We start from the raw sequence: 21,794 nt of genomic DNA, 5'->3' as shown, positions 1-21,794 counted from the left end.
TTGCACATATATATTACTATCATTTTGGATTTACCAAAGCCACATAGCTTACAATAACTTACACACCACATATCTTACAATATCTTACGTCTTACATATCTTACATACCACATAGCTTACAATACAATTCATCCTAAATATCTTGCAATATCTTACATATTACACATCTTACATATTTTACAATTTTCTTTTTAAAAAGTTTACATATCATACATCTTACATATTGCATATTTTACAATTTTCTTTTTAAAAAGTTTACATATCTTACATCTTACACATCTTACATATTGCATATCTTACAATATCTTGCAACACAACATCTGTTACAATACAATTCATCTTAACTATCTTGTAAAATCTTGCATATTACATATCTTACAGTTTTCTTTTTTAAAAAAAATACATATCTTTCATCTTACACATCTTAGATATTGCATATCTTACAATACCTGGCATTTCACATACATTAAATCTTACATACCACATATCTTACAATATCTTTCATCTTCCAATATCCTTCACTATCTGACATCTTACAATCTATTCAATCTTGCATATCACATATCCTATAATTTATGTTGCATCTTACATACCACATACTACACTGTCATATCCTTGCTCCTATAAATACCTTGAGCAAACCAGCCCTACAAATTCTCTGGAAAGGAGTAGAGGGAGGGAAAAGATGGGTAGAGATGGCGATTTGGAAGCGTTCAAATCCCTCTTCTCCCTGGACAATCCCTTCCGCCGCAAGCCTGCAACCGATTCTTCATCTACCCATCTCGCCGAGCTCCAATCTGCGGTCTCTCGATCCCCAGAAAGCTCAAGCAGACGCGCAATCGATCATGGCGTCGGCCCAGGAGAATACCCAGAAGAAGCTCCGGCCAAAACTAAGCGAAAAAAGCCCATCTCTTCCGTAATTCCTCTGAAGGAAGACAAGAAGCAGAGGAAAGATGGCGAAATCCCAGGCAAAAAGAAGAAGAAGAGGAAAAGAGATGAGCTTGAGATTGAGTATGAGAAGAGAAATCTGGGTTCTTCCGAGGAAAATGGGTCTTCTGCAGTTGTTGCTGTTGGGCGAAAGAGAAAAGGGTCAGAGGGAGGGAATGATGTCAAGCCGGTGGATTCCTTCGACGACGAGAGCAAACTCTTGAGGACTGTATTTGTGGGTAATCTCCCTCTCAAGACCAAGAGGAAGGCCCTCGTGAAGGAATTCAGCGGATTCGGAGAAGTGGAGTCCATCAGATTGCGATCAGTTCCCATCTTGGATGTGAGTTCTTGTGTCGATTCAGTGTTCTTTTTTCTTCGTTAATCATCCGCTTGGGTGGGTTTTTGATCATGTTCTTTGCGTTTTTGTTCTCCAGACTAAGGTTCCAAGAAAGGGGGCGATTATTAAAGGACAAGTTAATGAATCTGTGGACAGGTATAGATTTTATTTGTGGTTGGAATGTGTTTTTTTCTCTTGTAATTTATGTTGCTTGTTCTTCTCAAGACAAAAAAAACATTTCTTGAAAACATTCCGTCTGTTTCGTTGCCAATTTCTTTGTGCAGGCCCAGTTTATTGTTTTGAAAAAAAAAAACGTAAGAGCTTCGACCATTGCTTGACAGATTTATGTAGGGTGATATTAAGGGGGAAACACCACGGAAAACCTAAATGATCGACGATGATATAAAATGCAAAACTTAGTTGCCGAAAGATGTAAAATCGCAAGAAAATTTGAAGTCCACCGCCCAGCAAAGTGCACGGCCATACTCGGAGATTTGACGCATTGAGTTTCTTCACATTTTAAATCTCTGGGTCTATTCTTGATAATTGGATAATATATGATAAGACTTCAAAGTTCTTGAAAAAAAATGATAAGATTACAAAATATCCTAGGTTTTTACCCTTTTTTTCATGAATATATCCTTCCTAAACATGCTAATAAGTTGCCGTCATGCAGAATGATGGACTCATGTAGGCTTTAGTGTTCATCCTGGACTCGCTTTGCTGAATTTCATCACATTTGTTCTTGATAAACCTGCTTCTTAATTTTGGAAACACTTGATTTTTATCTGACACTGCCTTTACTTTGCACAGTATGAATGCATACATTGTTTTCAAAGAGGAGCAGTCGGCGCGTGCTGCCCTGGCGCACAACATGAGTAAGGTATGTCTACAAGAACTTGTTAATTTTTGAAACTTGTTAATCCATGGAAGCCGCGTGAAGCTAAATCAGTGGGGAGACGATGGCCTTCCTGCTAGATAATGTCAAAGTCAATGCATGAGAAATTATTCTGTGGCACCTGTATTCAACTCAGAAAGAACTAGTTTGCTTTCGTTTGCCCACTGCCTCCTAGCTGATGTCCCTTTAGATCTCGTATTTGTAATATTTTTGTCCTTTCTCTCTCTCGCGCGCGATTACTTTCTTGCCACTTTCTTCTGCAGGGTTTGGCATGATGAGTGCACGATGATGATGAATCATCAACGTCATTGTCAAATTGTCATGCATCGTCTGATGAAAAATCCTGAAGGTCTTCTTCCAAGCCCAAAAATCGATGATGATAGCAAGATTTGGGGATGACAAAGACAATGACGCATTCCTCATCACCTATGTGTAGATAAGCGTGTTTTCATCATCTACATCGCGGTCCAGTTTCCATTATTCATTCATTGTTATCATTGGTCCATGCCCGGGCATGGATGAATATGAAGAAGAGGAGATTTGGGGATGGCGATGTCCATTATGATATGTTAGATCATGGGATTCCATATTAACTAAATGGGCAAAAGGCCATGTACATGTAATAGAATAACCCTAGGGATTTAATAAAAATAACTAACTGAGAGCAGCTGACTGAGGGGGACAAATAAAGGCCCAATAAGGGCCCAATAGTGAGGAGCCCATTAGGGCTAAATATTAGGTCCTTAATGGACCTAATATTTACTGGGCCTGAATAATATCAGGCCCAGTCTCCAACGGCCAGATTACTGACCGTTGGACATCCAGCTGCACTTCTGCAGCTGGATGTTACCTCTGTTAGTCCCAAGGGTCATATTTTTGGAAAATATGACCGTTGGAGCTGTTTTTCTCTCTCCTCGATGAACTGTTTGTTTAAAAGGGGGCAATGGTGAAGTAAATAGATGATCCTTTTTGGCCCCTATTCTCTGCGTAAATCTCCTCTATTCCCTCTCTTCTCTCCCATTTTTTCAACTCCCAACTTACATGATATGTTCTCGTTGATGACCAAATGAAACTTGATGAGTCTATGATAGAATGGTTGAATTTCAGTCTAACAAGTGGAGAGAATGAAGGAGAGAGAGAGAGGTGGGACAGGAGATGGAGATAGGAAAACAAAGAAATGTAAGACATGATTCTTTCTTCCTGGCTGCCTTCCTAAAGGGATGGCTACCCTATTTATCGAAAAACATGCAGGGGAGGCAAATAACGAAAATACCCCTAAAAATATGTGATATGCCCTGATCGTATCAAGGTGACATCAAAGTCCACATTCGTTCGAAAAGCAAGATATCTTGCAATGTAGATAGTTACAAGATCAATTCAGAGATGATTGCCCAAGATAGGGCAAGATCAGATCGAATAGGACAAGAGACGTAGAGGCGCTCCCTTTCCCGACAGCACACCCTCCCTCTGGTTCAGCAGGCCTGCTCCTGCTGAACCAGCCCCTGACGGCTAGTAACCGCCAGATCTTGAAGAACTTCCCAAAAGGTGGTGCTCCCCGAGCCCCCCTTCTGTTATTTAAAGGGATTCTCCCCCTCTTGAGTCAACAGGTGTGCCTAATGGCTGTTGGCCTGTCTCGTTCTGTTCTTCCTTTTGTAATGTCTTGAGTAGAATATATCAATATGATGGGGATTGTGTCACATTACTACATCTTTTTCTTCGAGTGTATAAGATTTGTTATCATCATTTTCCATGACATTGTTATCAATCAGTTGATTATAAATCATAATTATCATTGTCATACATTGTAATAAACAATGACGAATTCACCATCATCCACGTTTATTGAAATGCCCAGCCAGTTTCCAGTATTTGTCGTGGTCTCATCATGCAACCATCGATGACAATTTCACCTGTGTCGTTTGTCCAATTTCATCTATTATTATCTGCCCACCCTAGTTCCTTGTTTGTCATTCATTCTTAACTTCTTTAGTCGGCGAGATTGTTTCATTGTAAATTTCTTCGCTGCGTTATGCTTGCAGTTTCTGGGGAATCACATTCGTGTGGACATAGCATGCCCACCTCGGAAGAAAATGAAGACAGAAACTCCTCTCTACAACATCAAAAGAACCATTTTTGTGGGCAATCTCCCCTTTGATATCAAGGTAATGCGAGGGATTTTGAAAACCATTTATATCTTTGCTCTTTCTTCTGTTTTTTCCTTGTATACTCTAAATCAAAGTACGCAACATCAAGAATCTGAATTGCTGGTTTTCACTACTGGAAACAACATGTGTGCAGGATGAAGAGGTTTATGCATTCTTCTGCGAGGATAGTTTGTTGGGAAGCCAAGTGGAAGCCGTACGTGTTGTCAGAGATCCCCAAACAAGTCTGGGCAAGGGCATTGCCTATGTCCTACTTAAAACAAGGGTAATCTTCGTATTTCGGACTTATTTCCCCCAAAAAATGACTTTTTCTTCGGCTTTGGAAGTAGATAAGCGGCATGTCTTTCCTGTAATCTTTTGGGGCACTTGTGACTGTGCTTTCATTTCAAGCGGTCGACCTCCTTTAGCTTTTACTTCCAGTTCCTGAACCAAATTTTATCACATGTCTCTTTAGGGTTGACACTCACAATGATGACGAGTGATCGTCATCCTTGTCTTTCATTGGCAACAGATGATGATGTCGCAGTTGTAGTTGTCACATTTCCGTAACTTGGATGATGACAACAAGCTTGTCATTGTCGTCCCATCATCATCATCCATTCTCCCTCTCTCTATCTCCTCTCATTGTCTTACTCAATCTTAGTCTATCCTACTCTATCAAGCACCTTTTTTTTTGAAGAAAAATAAGGGAGATCACTGAAAATCAGTGACCCTCCCGATGCGATAAATAGATACGGTCATTAAGTACACATATATGTCATGACTCTCTCATTGGATTCAGCTTTCTCTCTCTCTCTCTCTATTTCAAAAAAAAAGATTCTCTCTCTCTATCTCTATCTTCTCTCTCTTGTCTCGCCCTCTGTCTCAATTTTTCGTCTACCCATCATCTCGACATCATCGTCCAATTTTCACTTGAAAATCGTCATCACCACACATGTTTGTGACAAAAAAGATTGATGGATGATGATGTGAACTTCGTCCTGGAATGGAAACTCTAATCTTTCTCAGAGATTATAACAACAGTTGTACGATCTCTCTACTCCACCATCAAGGCAAATCTCTTCACATGGCACAATGTCCTGCGCAGGAAGCGGCAAACACAGCAGTGAAGAGGAAAAACTGGACCCTACGCGATCGAAGCCTGAGGATCTGCCATGCCAGATCAGATCCCTCCCCTTCGAACAAGCCTACAACTCCACAGAAGAGGAGGATTATTGACCACAGCATCAGAAAGACCTCAAAGACCAGCTCTGAGGCCTCTCCATCGAGCAGCAGCCACAAGCCAAGCAAGTCTGGAGCACTCTCATACCAGGGTTTAAGAGCGAGTAGCAAGCGAGGCGGGGTCGAGAAGAAGGCAAGGCGGAGCTCTTTTCTGCCGCCAAGATCAAATCCGACAGCTTCTGCTGCTGCGCAGACTTCGGATTCCTGGAAGATGAAGAAGACAAAGCGGCCAGCAGTTGCGGCGAGGAAAGCCAAAGACCTGAGGGAACAAAGCAAGAAACGGAAGCAGGAGCCTATCACGACGATGACGTCTGATCTCGCGCCCCCAAGGAAGAAGCCTCGCCATGTCAGTTAGTGTCAATTAAGGTTGTGTTATCTGGGACTTGGTCTGTTGTTTCAAAGTGTTCTAGGCTAGATTTAGTGTTTACTGCACAACCCATTGAAGGCATGGGGATATTTTTGTCTTGGGCAAGTTAGTTCTCACAGCAGTTAGAAGATTCCAATATGGCCAATTGAGTGTGCATGTTTTGTTCTTCCACAGCTTTCTAGAATGGAAATAATGTTTCTCACACTTCTAAATGAAAACAGGGATTTTTTTCTGTCGAATTCGTTCACAAAGCAGCTGAAAGATTCAAATTCTGCTTATTGGGTTTCAACGGCGTTCTAGGCCAGAAAATAATGTTTCTTGCACAACTGGTTGAAAGCAAGGGAAAGTTGTTTTTGGTGAATTCGTCATCAGACCAGTTGAAAATTTTGAATTTGGCCAATTGGGTTTGCATTGTTCTGTGCTTCTACAGCTTGCAGGACTAGAAGTGATTCTTTTTGTACAATTGATTGAAAGCAACAGAGTTTTTTTTTGGAGAATTAGTTCACAAAGCAGTTGAAAGATTAAAAGTTGGCCTATTGTATTTGCATGTTCTGTTTATCTAATGTGTTGGAGGCTAGCTGTTGTTTCCTATAGAACTGATTGAAGACAGGCAGTTTCTTTTTTCCATCAATTTGTTCAAACAAGAGTCTAAATAATTCAAATCGGCTTACGTTGCTACCGTAGACTAGTTCTGTTCTTCAGTGTTGTACTACCAAACTGTCATTTCCTAAAAGACAAACTGATGGTGTGTTTTTTATTTTTCTTATGGGATTACTCTTACGAAGCATAAACCGTGGAATTTAGCTTAGCGGTGTCGCGTCATACTACGGTATGACATTTTGGACTGGGGACTGGTCAGACAAGACCAAACTGGGACTGTCAGTCGGCAATTTCACGGTGGACTGGCCAGTCGGGCCAGATCTGTTGCAAGGATCAAACCAGACGGGGACCAGATATTAATTTAATAATTATAATTTGTTATTTTTTAGACTAGCCCCACTCCCCCGACTCCCCCTCCCCTTAATTATATTTATTTTCTTATTTTTTTGTCTCCTTGTTCCTCCTTTTTTATTTTATTTTTATTTTATTTTTTATTTGTCAATACCTTCAAGTTGCTTGAGATGAGCATCGAAGTAAGTTTTTTTCTTTTTGTTTGACTCTGTCCCATTAGAATTCCAGCATGTGATAGTAGTTCCTGCCCTTTATGAACAAGGGGTCCTCAACTTAATGGTTGTACAAATCAGATCTGTAATAAATTGAAGGAAAAAATGAGATAGTGGACTGCAGAGAGAATTTCTGAGAATGTGGAGAAGAGACAGAAAAATTGGGGCAAAAATGAACTGATCTTTATTACTGAACAGATGCCCCTTTTATACAAATTTTCACAGAGAGAGAGAGAGAGGTTAATGCTTTTGTCCAACGGTCAAAAACTGACCGTTGGAAAAAGCTGCAGAAGAGATTTCTTTTTCAAAAAGGACTTCCAACAGCTATATTTATAGCTGTTGGAGGCTGGGCCTGATATAAATCAGGCCCAGCATATATTAGGTCCTTAATGGACCTAATATATCCCCTAAATGGGCCCCTCACTATTGGGCCCTTAATGGGTCCTTAGTGGGCCGTTAATGGGCCCTTATTGGGCCTTTATTTAAATCCATTTTAGGTAAGTTTTTCCATTAGATCCCTAGGATTAGTCTATTACACGTACATGGCCTCAGGCCCATAAGTTAGTAAAATTAGCCCTAATTGGGCCGTGATGATCTAACACCCCCCCCTCAAGTTGGGTATAGATGTTAATCATGCCCAACTTGGACACCAAGGCCTGGAATTGTGGTCCTGGGATCCCCTTCGTGAAAATGTCTGCGGTTTGCTCCAATGTGGGAGTGTACTGTGGGATGATGAAGCCATCATCAATGCTCTGCTTGATGAAGTGTCTAGCCACTCGTGCGTGTTTGCGCGCTCGATCAACCGGGTTCTTGGCCATGGCAATGGCCGACTTGCTATCTGAAACAAGAGTCATACCTTTGCCTTGGTATAGATATAGGTCTTGTAAGATGCCTTTCAACCACATGCCTTCACATACGCCCTTTTTTAAGGCCCGAAGCTCTGCTTCAGCACTCGAAAGGGAAACTTCTTTCTGCTTTTTACTGCGCAATGTAACAAGGTTACCTCCAATGAAGCTACAATAGCCGGACATGGATCGGCTGTCCTTCGAAGGAACCTGCATAATCAGAGTCAGTAAAAAGAACTACACTAGGCTCACCTCCTGATCGGAACAGTAGGCCTTGTCCAATAGAACCCTTGAGGTAGGACAGAATCCGATCTGCTGCTCCTTGATGTGACTCTCGTGGGTCGTTCATGAACTGGCTGAGGGAATTCACAGCAAAAGCTATGTCTGGCCTTGTGTGGTTCAAATAGAGCAACCTGCCAATGAGTCTTTGAAATGATGACTTGTCGATTGGGGCATCTTTGTCATGATGTTCTGCCTTTAACTTCACATTGACATCAACTGGAGTAGCTGATGGTCTGCAGTCCAATTTTCCTGTTTCCTTTAGTAAATCCAAGATATACTTATGTTGAGTGAGTAAAATCCCTGATTTTGAATATGCAACTTCAATTCCTAGAAAATATGTCAAAATCCCTAAAGCTTTGATGTCAAATGATGAGGAAAGATGCTTCTCAAGCCTCTAGACTTCTTCATGGTCATTTCCCGTGATAATGATGTCATCTACATACACTATTAAAACTGCTAATTTTCCCTCCTCACCATGCTTTATAAAGAGGGTGTGATCTCCCTCACTTTGGAGGTATCCAGCTGCGATCATGGCCTTTGAAAACTTACCAAACCAGGCCCTGGGAGACTGTTTAAGTCCATATAACGACTTTCTGAGATGGCATACATCCCCAGCTCTTTTACTCAAGGAATATCCAGGGGGTGGTGCCATGTATACCTCTTCCGCTAAGTCTCCATGTAAGAAAGTGTTCTTTACGTCGTACTGGTATAGTTTCCATCCAAGTATTGCTGCAAGGGAAATCAAAACTCTTACCGTATTTAGTTTGGCCACCGGGGCAAATGTCTCATTGTAATCAATACCATAGGACTGGGTGTATCCTTGAGCAACCAATCGGGCCTTGTACCTAGCAATTGATCCATCCGAGTGATGTTTGATGGTAAATACTCATCTGCTGCCTACTACCTTTTTTCCAGCCGGGAGTGGGCACAACTCCCAAGTACCATTCCTTTCTAGTGCTCCCATTTCTTCATCCATCGCTTTCTTCCACTCGGGGTAGGTCATAGCTTCTTTGATGCTCTTCGGGACCGATACTGTCATCAATGCTTGAACAACTCTATTATATTCTGGAGATATCCAAATGTACGAAACATAATTGCTTACTAGATAAAGTTTAGTTTTTGTGCACCTTCGCTCACTTTTGCTGATGGCAATGGACCACCCATTGTTACTTGGATGATCCTCAATAGCAGGGGGTATTTCTTCACTTGGAACTTCCTCTGGTGTATGGAATTCCTCCTCCTCAGCCAAACTTGGAGCTGTGCTCTCATCGGATTCTTGTTCATTGTGTTCCGGTGATGGAATTCGGCTGGGCTCACCATCCTCAATGTCTGTCTCACTAGAGTCCAGATAGAGATCCGACCTAACTGTTTCATCATGAAACATTTGAAACTCGTCAAATTTAATATCTGAGAGCTTGGAGCTTGGGTGATAACACTTGTAGCCTTTCTGAGTGGTGGAGTATCCCAAAAACACACATTTCATGGCCCTATGGTCTAATTTTCCTGCATGATGTACGTGGACATACATTGTACAACCAAACACCTTGGCTGGCAGATTAGTTCTCAAAGAAACACTTGGAAATTCAGAAGATAAAAGGTCAATAGGTGCATAAAAATTTAATGTTTTTGATACTGTCCTATTAATCAGATGGGTGGATGTTGCTACTGCTTCAGCCCAATAATTCTTAGGGCAATTTCCCTGGAATAGAAGTGCTCTGGCAGATGACATAATATGCCCAATTTTCCTCTCAGCAAGCCCATTTTGTTGAGGGGTATTCACACAGGATGACTGGTGAATTATCCCATTTGCTTCCATGTATTGATTAACTTCTCCACAGAAGTATTCCCTAGCATTATCGGATCTGAAGTTCTTAACCTTCTTACCAAACTGATTGTGAATCATTTCACATAACAGAGTAATAATAGATGGGACTTCAGCCTTAGATTTTAGTAGATATACCCACATATATCTATAAAAATCATCCTCAAATAGGATGAACCACCGATGATGTGCCAAGCCGGATATGGAGCAAGGTCCCTATACGTCACTATGGACATATTCAAATGCAGAGAGGGCCCTATGATTCGTACTTGGATAGGGTGACCGTTTGTGTTTAGCGAATTGACAACTTTCGCAATTAAGGTGCTCAAACGAAATTCCTTTAAATAATTGAGGATGTGAATGTTTCAAAATATGAAATGAGGGGTGTCCTAGTCTCCTATGGAGAAGGATGACCCGTTCTTCGCTTTGGGCAGCATAGGTCACCTTCTGCTCCCCATCTTCCCTTAGATCGTCTAGCAAGAGAAGCCCTCCTCTCCTGCTAACAGACAAAATCCTCTGCCCGGTGCCCTTTAGGCAGAGAAAATATGAATCAGAGTCTAAAATAAACTGCCACCCAATATCATCTACCAACTGAATTAAAGACAGAAGATTAGCCTTTAATTCTGGTATATGTAACACTCCTTCCAATCTCTTTCCTTTAATCATGATAGTCCCTCTTCCTGCTACTTCTAAGATTCCCCCATTTGCAGTAAATACTTTAAGATCCTTTGTTTCAATCTCATAGGATTGAAACAGTGTCTTGTGAGGTGACATATGGTCTGTCGCCCCGGAATCTAAAACCCAAGATGCCGAAATTGACGTAGTATTCTTAAATGTTGTAAATGCAAAGTGCTTACCCGACTGTACCAATAATGCGGAGCTCATTTTCTGCAAAATCTTGCTTACTTCAGACTGTATCATCTTCTGGATTTCGCTTCCTGCCTCATTTCTTTCAGTAGAGAGAGGTTCCCCCCCCCCTCACTAGCCACGTAGGCCTTCTTGTGCTGCCCTGGATTCCAGGTGCCTTTCCGTATCTGTTCTTCCTTCCACGCCAGCTTCCGGCAGTCCTTTTTGATGTGGCCGGTCTTCCTGCAATATCCACAGACTAGGTCCGAAGTATTACCTTCCTTCGGTGTTGCTTTCTGATGTTCGGGTGCCAGAGATGGCGCAAAGGTGTTATGCGGCTCCTTCTTGGCTAGATGAGCTGATGCAGTAGGGGTGGGGGCCTCACCATTTTTAGTGCCGAGTTTCTTCCGGCTCTCTGCTCCTTGAAGCTCAGAAATTGCCTCTGCCAATGTAGGGAATCGTTCCCTATGCAGCAGTTGACTCTGTAGAGTCTCATATTCCGGATTCAGACCCATCAGAAACTGAAGGGTTCTGAACTTGACTTCTCTAGTATAAGAGGGTGAACTCTTATCACCTGTGGGCCAGAGGACATCCAGCTCTCTCTAAATGGCCTTCAGTCGTGCAAAATAGGTGGAGATCGTCAAGCTCCCTTGCTTTAGGGTACGTTCTTGTTCTCGCAGATCATACACTCAAAAATCGCCGCGCATTTCTGCACACGACTTCTTAATTTCCTGCCATAGATCTCGAACGCAGATGATCAGGAGATAATCATCTCGCTGTTCGTCCTCCATGTTCTTGATCATCCAATTCATGATGAGAGCCTCTTCAGACTCCCAGACTTCACTGTGTGGATCTTCTTCTGCAGGCGCCTCATCAGACAAGTGTCTGCCCAGGTACATCGCCTTGAGGGTTCTCTCAGCGATCGTCACCCATTTTTGGCCGTTAAGGCCATTGTACTTCATGTCCAAATCGGGCAAAACAAGCCTGGTCTGGACTGGGGCGGTGACGAGGCAGTAACTTGAGCATTTGGAGCTGTGGGAGTAGCCTTGGATGAAAGCTCTTCCACTTCCTTTTCTGCTTTTGCCGCCATTCTAGTTCTGGTTTTGCCACCCATAATTTCCAAAAATAAGAGTAGATTCTCACCAAAAAGAAGGGGCCTGCCTTTTGGATTAAGAGCAGGGAATTTCAGCTGCTGAAGATGCACTAACTCAGGGAGAAATCCTCTAAGAAAGCCACCCACAATTGATGTCCTGCTTCGTGACGGAAGACAGGGGAAGAAACTGCAAAGGAGCACTTGGATCAGCGAGATAACTCTCTCTGAGAAGCCTCCAACCACACTGCACTCTTGAATTCTGCTGAATTCAGGATCGGAAATGCTCTGATACCATGTAATAAATTGAAGGAAAAAATGAGATAGTGGACTGCAGAGAGAATTTCTGAGGATGTGGAGAAGAGACAGAAAAATTGGGGCAAAAATGAACTGATCTTTATTACTGAACAGATGCCCCTTTTATACAAATTTTCACAGAGAGAGAGAGAGAGAGACCGTTGGAAAAAGCTGCAGAAGAGATTCCTTTTTCAAAAAGGACTTCCAACAGCTATATTTATAGCTGTTGGAGGCTGGGCCTGATATAAATCAGGCCCAGCATATATTAGGTCCTTAATGGACCTAATATATTCCCTAAATGGGCCCCTCACTATTGGGCCCTTAATGGGTCCTTAGTGGGCCGTTAATGGGCCCTTATTGGGCCTTTATTTAAATCCATTTTAGGTTAGTTTTTCCATCAGATCCCTAGGATTAGTCTATTACACGTACATGGCCTCAGGCCCATAAGTTAGTAAAATTAGCACTAACTGGGCCGTGATGATCTAACAAGATCTAAAACAAAATTTTGGCATCCACCAAAAGAATTTTTTCACTGAAATAATTTACATAAGCAAAGGCTCTCTACGAAGCCATCCCTTTTGCCATAGGATCAAACTTGACAAAAAATCCTGATGTTTTTTCAGTTGTTAAGGCATTGATGATGTACTTTTACAAAGTTGTTGTGATGTTTGATCACCATACCATTTTGTCAAACCAGAATTTCTTAGTCTCATCAGAACATACTTCTGTCAGCTCAGCATGCATTTAGATGAAGACAAGACTATCTAAGTAGATGTCAATGCCCTTAGGGAACGAGACTTGCATGATCGCGACACTAATTGACTTGACCAAGAAGTGGAAGATGCTTACTGAGATATACCACTTTCAAGATTCCTATGAATTCAATGATTTCTTGTCATCCACAAGTGTGTAACATGATAACATTGAATCCTCCTAAAGTCCATCACAAGCTCCACTACTATGGAATTCATCACAGAAGCCATGGAGACATGCCCCAAATAGAAGGAAATTGTATTGCCCATCCTTGCTGTTGTCGTTATATTTTTTTAACTCTGGATCTTGGTTGTTGCGCTTGCAGTATTTCATCTTGATCAGCTTTGGATTATTGGAATTTGATCAGCTCTACTGTTCTTGTTCTTTAAAATCTTGATGTTGGTTGTTGCCGTTACATTATTTGATCTTGATCAGCTTTGGATTATTGGAATTTGATCAGCCTTACTGTTCTTGTTCTTTAAAATCTTGATGTTGGTTGTTGCCGTTACATTATTTCATCTTGATCAGCTTTGGATTATTGGAATTCTATCAGCTCTACTGTTCTTGTTCTTTAAAATATTGATGTTGGTTGTTGCCCTTGCATTATTTGATCTTGATCAGCTTTGGATTATTGGAATTTGATCAGCTCTACTGTTCTTGTTCTTTAAAATCTTGATGTTGGTTGTTGCCGTTACATTATTTGATCTTGATCAGCTTTGGATTATTGGAATTTGATCAGCTTTACTGTTCTTGTTCTTTAAAATCTTGATGTTGGTTGTTGCCGTTACATTATTTCATCTCGATCAGCTTTGGATTATTGGAATTTGATCAGCTTTACCGTTCTTGTACTTTAAAACTCTTGATCTTGGTTGTTGCCGTTACATTATTTGATCTTGATCAGCTTTGGATTATTGGAATTTGATCAGCTTTACCGTTCTTGTACTTTAAAACTCTTGATGTTGGTTGTTGCCGTTACATTATTTGATCTTGATCAGCTTTGGATTATTGGAATTTGATCAGCTTTACTGTTCTTGTTCTTTAAAATCTTGATGTTGGTTGTTGCCGTTACATTATTTCATCTTGATTAGCTTTGGATTATTGGAATTTGATCAGCTCTACTGCTCTTGTTCTTTAAAATATTGATGTTGGTTGTTGCCCTTACATTATTTGATCTTGATCAGCTTTGGATTATTGGAATTTGATCAGCTTTACCGTTCTTGTACTTTAAAACTCTTGATCTTGGTTGTTGCCATTACATTATTTCATCTTGAACAGGCTTGAATTAATGGAATTGGGTAATTTGTTTTGGTATTACTATCGCTTAAACAATTTGGGATACCTTTCCCAATTTTGTGTTCTCTAATCGTGATTTTTGGTGTGATCGTTGAACAAAAGCAAGCTAGGAAACAATATCTTGTTCTTGTTCTTTACTTTCCAATATGGACTTTATATATTACTTTGCAAGCTTTTCTTTTTTTGACTTGGATGTTGACTAGTCAACGTGACTGGACCAGAACTAGACAAGATCGGATAGGAACTGGACCGTACTTTAGGTAAGGTTTAGGTCCTTGCAACCCTATGTCCAACCCTCCGTGTTCTAGTAAAGAACTGCTTGTGCAACCAATTGATTTTTTTTAAAGAAATTGTGCAACAAATATATGTCATGGAATTAACTTTCTTTCTTTCGGGATTTAACTCAAAGCATTTGAAAGATTTGAATTTAACAATCAGGGAAGTAATTTCTTTTCTCGGCGGAGATTCAGAATGATTAGATACGGCGCATGAAAATGTATACATGCAGCAGATAAACGTAGACTAGTCCTCAGCATCACCTGAAAAAAGCAGATGAAAATATGTATTTTTTTCTACAAATCCAATTGAATTTGCATTGTACAGTCAATACATTGTACCCAAAATATGTCAAGAATAGGGTGAAGATCCAAATGTATGCGTCTATAAACATTTAAATACAACAGATAAACACATACCCGTGTTTATTTTCTCCGCTCGAAAAGCATTCTTTTTGCTCTGCTTTCCTGTTTTTCTTCTCCAGGGTTGCCATATTTGCACAGATCGATTTGGTTCTATTATAAACAATGAACCTGATCACTCTAACCATAATAAAATCACCCTCCCTTTGCCCTGTTAAGTAAGGTTGGAGTCACTGAAATGGCGCCGATCAAGAAGAGAATGGTTATCGACCGAACATCGTAGAGATCATTTATGGACTTGAGATCTCCAAGGGCGCTGCCCGCCTGTGAGAATTTAATTGAGAGAATGAGAGGGGAAGAAAGTAGTGACCTTCCTACCAATTCGCTATGATCTTATCCTAAACTTTGGATAATCAGGAATATTAAGAATAAGTGTCGGTGAGCAGATTTAATCGGATTGGATCAAAGGGTATGGTTGGTTGAACAGCCATGATCATGATCTGGTTGGATTCAATCAGATCAAAAGCTTGAATAATCGAGCGGACTTGATCGTGATTGGATCACCAGATCTAGACTGAGCTGAGTTAGATGATCCAATCAAACGGATCATTCAGTGATCTATCCGCCGATTTGAATGGGTGATCAACATTTAGATCACTTAATGGGACATCAACATTTAGATCATATGATCAATCGGCTGGACCAATCACGATTGATTAAAACAAAGCGAACCATAAAAAATTAATCATATTATCGTTCTAAATCCTGATCGTCCAGTCGATCGGATCAGCCCATTGAGTGAAATGGGCCGATGGATCCAGATGGTGCTGACACATGACAAGCTTGACAATACTCTTTTTTTTTAATGGGGAGGGGAAGATCACTCGGAATCAGTTATCAACCAAAAGCTTGATAAATCTCATATCAGTGGTTTCTTAAATACAGCGTGGCATAAGCATTTCCGCTAAAAAATCTATTAAAAAACTGTTATGAGCGTCACTTGATCAACCATGAGGGTGAGAGAGAGAAAGTCAAAACTGACAATCTTTTGGTGGTTGTATTCCTTTCAATCAATTGTGATTAATCCAGCTGATAGATCATATGATCGATCTAAATCCTGATCGCTCAAAGTGTTAATCGATCAATCAATAGGACCAGACTGATCTAACACCAAACCGATGGCCAATCCCTGAACAAGAGTGTCAGATGGTTACCCGAACGGTGACGAAAGAGGCAGGGATGAGCCCGATGAAGGTGGCAAGAAAGAAGACATTGAAGGGAACATCCACGATGGGAGAAGCCATGTTGATGAAGGTGTTGGGCAGAGTGGGAGTGACCCTCAGGAACAACATATAATTCAGAATGTTCCCTTTTCTCCTTGCAACCTGGTCAGAACAAGCGTCATAGTTACACATAAAAGGAGAAAAGTAAAATAAAATCTGCACTTTGAAAAGATATTTTATCCTCTCAAGCAACTGTGGTTAGGATGCAAGGGAAAAATATTGCACCTGAGCCTGGAAAAGGCTGAGCTTCTCGGGCCAGAGAGAGAAAACGAGAGGCCTGCCTATCAGCTTTGACAGGAAGAAGCAAGAAGACGCGCCGGCAGTGGCGGCAAAGACAACGAGGGCGATGCCTCTGGGCACGCCGAAGAGAGCCCCCGCGAGGAGGGACATGAAAATGGTCCCCGGAATCATGAATGTCTGCATGAAGATATACACGGAGCAGTACCCAACCAGCACCTGCAGGGTGTAATCACTCGAGTAGACTTCGAGATGGTCCCTGCAAATCAGTAATACGCTTTAGATGAGATATGGATTGCATTCTTTTTGAAATACTGAGGCAAAAATGGTTTTTAACCAGATAATCTTCATTTTGGGAAGAAATAGGAGCCCAGATGAATGACGAGGATGATGATTACTCATCGTCGAAATGCTGTACGTTTAATGAGTGCAGGGAGAGAGAGAGAGAGAGAGAGTCACGCTTTGAGAAAATGAATTACATAAATTATACTCGTCATCGCAACATCATTTTCCTTATCATTATCTGCCGTTAAAATGATAAGGACAATTACAAGTCATCAGCGTCCTCTCGTCGTCTTCATTAAGGGTAGCAAACCCCAACTGATGCTAGCTAAAATGTTCAAGAATAGGTTTCATATCTTGACGTGATATTATGATTGGATACTTCAATATAATAAAATTTTCATTTCAAAATAATAGCCCAAAGAGACTGAAACTTGCAGGGATAATGGCTTCAATATTGGAAAAATGGGTGAATCAAACTAAAATTTTACCAGGTGTTTCACGTCCGTGGAAATAGCAAATGATGGGTTGATGGATGCTTGGGATGAGATCATATATTCACACGATCAACAGATTGATCTCTAAAGAGATGGGTACCCTTTTTGAGGCTCTAGTGCAAAATCTAACATAAACAAGAAATCTTTTGAAAACAATTGGATACCTGGAGAATAGCCCAATCTGATTGAAAATACTGTGATTATTATCAAATGGCAGGAAACAAAAATTGGTAGACATGGTTTTGGCTTGTGGCCAGATTACATGGTTCAGAAAAGGGTTGGGTGTCAAGTTGATGATGATGATGATGACGACGACAAAGGATAATCATCTATCACATGTCTGAAACGTCAGATGATGAGTTCATCTTTGTCTCCTCATTCTCTCATCAGCAACACATCATTTGTCCCGTACCAATAACGCGATGATGATGTCAAGCTGCACTCCTAGTTCAGAGATCAGATCCACAAGAACGATGATCCATGACAGAGATGACAACCCTAAATTAGCAACATACACGTACAAGAAATTCCATTCATTCATGTGCCCTAGAAGCATACATCTACAAAATGTAAACATTAGATGCGGATCAAGCACATCTCTAGATGGTATGGAAGCAAATATAATATGATCTTCAAGCCGAACTTCAAATTAAAAACAGCTCCTTGATTCATGACTTATGAAAATAAGTTCGAAGCAATCTTTAAAAACAAGAAAACCAATTTGAAGCATCAAACCGCAGGAGCATGAAGAACACAACAAGTGATGACGAACCTAAGGACCTTGAGTTCTTCCAGAGATCGGGGCATCTTGAGGAAGCTGTAGTCAGAGTCTGGCATGGAGAGGTACACGAGGAGAAGCCCAATCCCAAAACCCACCACCACAGAACCCGCCATCGCCAATTCCCTCGCCGAGAGAGGGAATTCCTGCCGCCGGCGACTGCCAGCTTCCATGGCAGACACCACCTCTGTAGAGAGAGAAAACGAGAGAAGGGTTCTGAAGAACTGACGTAGAAGAGCGAGAAAGACCCAAATTCTATCTCTTCCCGCATCATATATACCTCGTTTCCAAAAATCCAAGTTTGGATTGCATTGAAAGTTTGGACGGCAGGAATTGATTCAAGAAACTGATCACGAATGCGTACCGGGTTTGGATTGCATTGAAAGTTTCAGCTCCGGTCGACTCTTCCGAGCTGGGTGGGAGTTGCTGGGATGGGAAGTTAAACCAGACGTGCGGTGAAAGCGAGAGAGAGAGAGAGACGTCTTGACCTCTTTATATAGTAGGCATACATGCCTGCCCAGAGAGAGAAAGATAATATATAAATTATATAGAGAGAGAGAATGATAGTATGTAGAGAGAGAGAGAGACAAAATAGATATTGGGTTTGTCTCCCAGAATAAAAAGTAATGTTACAAATGGTACTCAAAATATCTCCAACACGTTTGATGAGAGTAGGGAATGGAATGTTCGGGACGTGACAGATGACGAGTGGTAATGGACGGGGACATATCTCTAAATGGTACTGAAAATAGTGTTACAAATGGTACTGAAAATATCTCCAACATGTCTAGTGAGAGCAGGGAATGGCACACCCGGGATGTGACACCCCAGACATGACCGGACGGATGACGAGTGGTGACAGACAGGGACATATCTCTAACTGGTACTGAAAATAATGTTACAAATTGTACTGAAATTATCTCCAACGTGTCTGGTGAGAGTAGGGAACGGCATGTCCAGGACGTGACACCCCGGACGACGGGACAGATGATGAGTGGTGACGAACGGGGACATATCTCTAAATGGTACTGAAAATAATGTTACAATATCTCCAACATGTCAGGTGAGAGCAGGGAATGGCACGTCAGGGACGTGACACCCCAGACGTGACCGGACGGATGACGAGTGGTAACGGACGGCGACGTCCAACACGCACCACAACATGTCCGTGTGATGGAATCATGATTTGGAGACTGAGTCCTTCAGTGTGACACCACAACATGCACTACGGACGGTGATGTCCAACCCTGACCTTTTAGGCCATTGCCCTTATGGTGCACGTGTCTGTCGGCGCTCCAGTGCGGCGGATCAAGGGAGGCCTGCGCATGCTGGACATGTGGGCCACCGAGAGCAGGTTACAAATGGTACTGAAAATATCTCCAACAGGGTACTGTAATTATTTTTAACCTGAGAGTAGGTTAAAAATAATGTTACAAATGGTACTGAAATTATCTCCAACATGTCTGGTGAGAGAGAAAGGGAGAGAGAGAGGCCAAATAGCTCTTGGGTTTGTCTCCAGGGAGAAAAAATAATGTTACAAATGGTACTGAAAATATCTCCAACATGTCTGGTGAGAGAGAGAGCTAAATCAATCACTATCTATTAATAAAAGGCATGTGGGTCCTCAATGTGTTATTCATCCCGCCAAACTTTAGAAATGTCTTTATTATTTCTTATTGAATGATGTATATCTTGTGTCATTTTTATACATATATATTTGGACATGAGTATCTAATTAAGGAAGACTAGTTTTGTTGATGATGAGTTTGATGAAGAGAGGTGGGATTGGGCCTCCATCTTGATAGTGGAAAGGGCCTTTATAAATCGAGTGACTAGAAAACTATGTATAAAAAGTTAAAACCCCTGGAAAAATCATAACCACCATAAACTTTGAGTCCACCATGATGACTTTCCAGTGGTATTGTATCATATGATGACATCTGGTTTCCTCATTTTCCTAATGTGTCCAATCTCCATCATTTCACATGGCATGACTTTCTTTGCTTTCATTGAACGTTCAGTAACCATTTGTTATTATTAAAATTTGCAATTATATATGTCGTTGTTGCATGAAAATTGATGAAACTCATTACAAGGTCATTGAATTAGCTTATTAAAATTTTTATCAAAAAAATTGATTATTATAGTAACAATGAGACCACTTTAATACATATTTAACATAAAAACCACTTTTTAGTTCCCTATTCATTCTTATGTAGCTTTTAGTTCTGTTTAAATAATGGTTCCCTAGGTTTAACATATGAGTAAAACATTTATTCAAAAAATATTTCTATTAAAATACTACACATAGAAAAAATATTATATAACACTCATGGTTTAATAGAAATAACATTGTTATATATCTTATATCTTATAATAGATATAAGATATATAAGAATAGATAACACTACTATTATCTCCATACATCTCGTGTTATCAAAACACGCAATATTGATGAACTTAACAAAACTGAATCTCGTTGATAAAATCATTTTAGGGTTTAATTTGGTAGTAATGAAATTCCAAATTCATGAGAAACGTTGTTTTTCTCACCCATCAGTGTTCAACTTAAATGTCCACATATATATCCCTAACAGATGGCAAAGAAGAAACATAGCCACAGAATACAAATCAAGCACATCCTACATGGATTTTTCCACTGCACAACAACAATGAAATCTTTCCCTGAATTATTTCAATAACAACCTTTCCATGCACACTGTTAGAAGGGTTAACTAGGGGTCATGAAAATGTAATTATGACACCAAAACTGAGGTTGGTGTTGCATCTAAAGGAAAAAAATGACTCTCTAAAGTTATACTCAGTGTTCTTATAATGATCTTCCTTAATAGGTATTTTAGATGATTATAAATAAAATCAACTCAAGATTATAAATTAAATTTCAAGGCTTTATTGTCTTGGCTGTGTATAAATACTGGTTGATTGAATAATCCATGTAAATTTTTTATTTAACTCTCTATAGGTTAACCTAGTGAACAATTATTTAAATAGTTTTATGTTCATACTTGGATTATTCATGAAGTAAAAATTAAGTACGTTATCAAATTTTACTTTCTACTCCATGAGTTCAAAATCAACATTTTTTGAGATTCATGAGAAAGAAAAAAATTCATTAGTATAGAACACAATAATTACAGTCATAAGTATAATTTTATGATGGAAACAATAGTGAACACACATTGATCAAATGAAATAAATGTTTAATTATAATGAGCTAAGAAATAAGGGATTGCTTACACACATATATAAACTAATGTTTTCACTTGATAAAACTACTATAAGTCTAGTCATGTGACATAACTGAAATAATTGTGTATGCTGGGATATAATATTTTATTTCATGCATAAATTTTTGTTTAGTGATATCTTCCTTATTGGATTCACAAAGATAAAATTTTGGTTATTAATAAATTTGGTTTTTCTGATGTGTATAAATATTTAAAAAAATCATTGATATAGGCATGTATCAAAATCAATAAATCTAGTTATTACACTTGTCGTAAATACGTGGCTGACAAGCAAATCACACATTCCACATATCATTCGGTATTCATTGGAAAATATATTCTTATAATGCATGATTTTTATTATGTGTGATTCCTATATTCTTATGCACATAATATATTCTTACTATGTGTGATTATTATAATAAAGTCCATGAATACATGCAATGAATTAGTTAATTATAATCAGATCATGATACAAAGATCACTAGTCTTTAAAGATGTGTTCGATATATTTATATTTAAAGGGAG

The 21,794-nt window shown here is 40.0% G+C and overlaps 2 protein-coding genes across 4 annotated transcripts; one reads left to right on the top strand and one right to left on the bottom strand.

The window, feature by feature from the left end:
- The first annotated feature begins 650 nt into the window (after window positions 1-650).
- LOC144711829 (RNA-binding (RRM/RBD/RNP motifs) family protein) lies at window positions 651-6,068 on the top strand. Its single transcript, XM_078585912.1, has 6 exons — window positions 651-1,267; window positions 1,362-1,420; window positions 2,078-2,147; window positions 4,202-4,324; window positions 4,461-4,589; window positions 5,412-6,068. Exons 1-6 carry the CDS (start codon window positions 686-688, stop codon window positions 5,898-5,900), a joined length of 1,452 nt encoding a protein of 483 aa, XP_078442038.1. The 5' UTR covers window positions 651-685; the 3' UTR covers window positions 5,901-6,068.
- An 8,601-nt stretch (window positions 6,069-14,669) lies between these two features.
- LOC144712026 (SNARE associated Golgi protein family) lies at window positions 14,670-18,508 on the bottom strand. Of its 3 annotated transcripts, XR_013583711.1 has the most exons (6): window positions 18,383-18,508; window positions 18,013-18,205; window positions 16,450-16,720; window positions 16,156-16,326; window positions 14,999-15,265; window positions 14,670-14,842 (listed from the first exon to the last, which is right to left on the bottom strand). XR_013583711.1 is itself a non-coding variant. In XM_078586202.1 (5 exons), exons 1-5 carry the CDS (start codon window positions 18,396-18,398, stop codon window positions 15,137-15,139), a joined length of 780 nt encoding a protein of 259 aa, XP_078442328.1. In that variant the 5' UTR covers window positions 18,399-18,508; the 3' UTR covers window positions 14,849-15,136. The 3 variants fall into 3 exon arrangements, 2 of the variants coding, with proteins under 2 accessions (XP_078442328.1, XP_078442330.1); XM_078586202.1 differs by lacking the exon at window positions 14,670-14,842 and having other exon boundaries at window positions 14,849-15,265; XM_078586204.1 differs by lacking the exon at window positions 14,670-14,842 and having other exon boundaries at window positions 14,849-15,265; window positions 18,299-18,442.
- Between the last annotated feature and the right edge of the window lie 3,286 nt (window positions 18,509-21,794).

This window comes from Wolffia australiana, chromosome 14 (genome assembly GCF_029677425.1).
Source record: "Wolffia australiana isolate 7733 chromosome 14, ASM2967742v1".
Taxonomy (NCBI): domain Eukaryota; kingdom Viridiplantae; phylum Streptophyta; class Magnoliopsida; order Alismatales; family Araceae; genus Wolffia; species Wolffia australiana.
The sequence above is the reverse complement of the archived record's forward strand: the minus strand, read 5'-3'. Positions and strand labels throughout refer to the sequence as shown.

Coding starts and splice junctions, on each gene's coding strand:
- LOC144711829 (XM_078585912.1), top strand. CDS start 686: ATGGGTAGAGATGGCGATTTGGAAGCGTTCAAATCCCTCTTCTCCCTG. Junction 1,268..1,361: donor GATCAGTTCCCATCTTGGAT/GTGAGTTCTTGT, acceptor TTTGTTCTCCAG/ACTAAGGTTCCAAGAAAGGG. Junction 4,325..4,460: donor ATCTCCCCTTTGATATCAAG/GTAATGCGAGGG, acceptor ACATGTGTGCAG/GATGAAGAGGTTTATGCATT.
- LOC144712026 (XM_078586202.1), bottom strand. Junction 16,721..18,012: donor GAAGAACTCAAGGTCCTTAG/GTTCGTCATCAC, acceptor ACTGATTTGCAG/GGACCATCTCGAAGTCTACT. Junction 16,327..16,449: donor TCAGCCTTTTCCAGGCTCAG/GTGCAATATTTT, acceptor TGTTCTGACCAG/GTTGCAAGGAGAAAAGGGAA.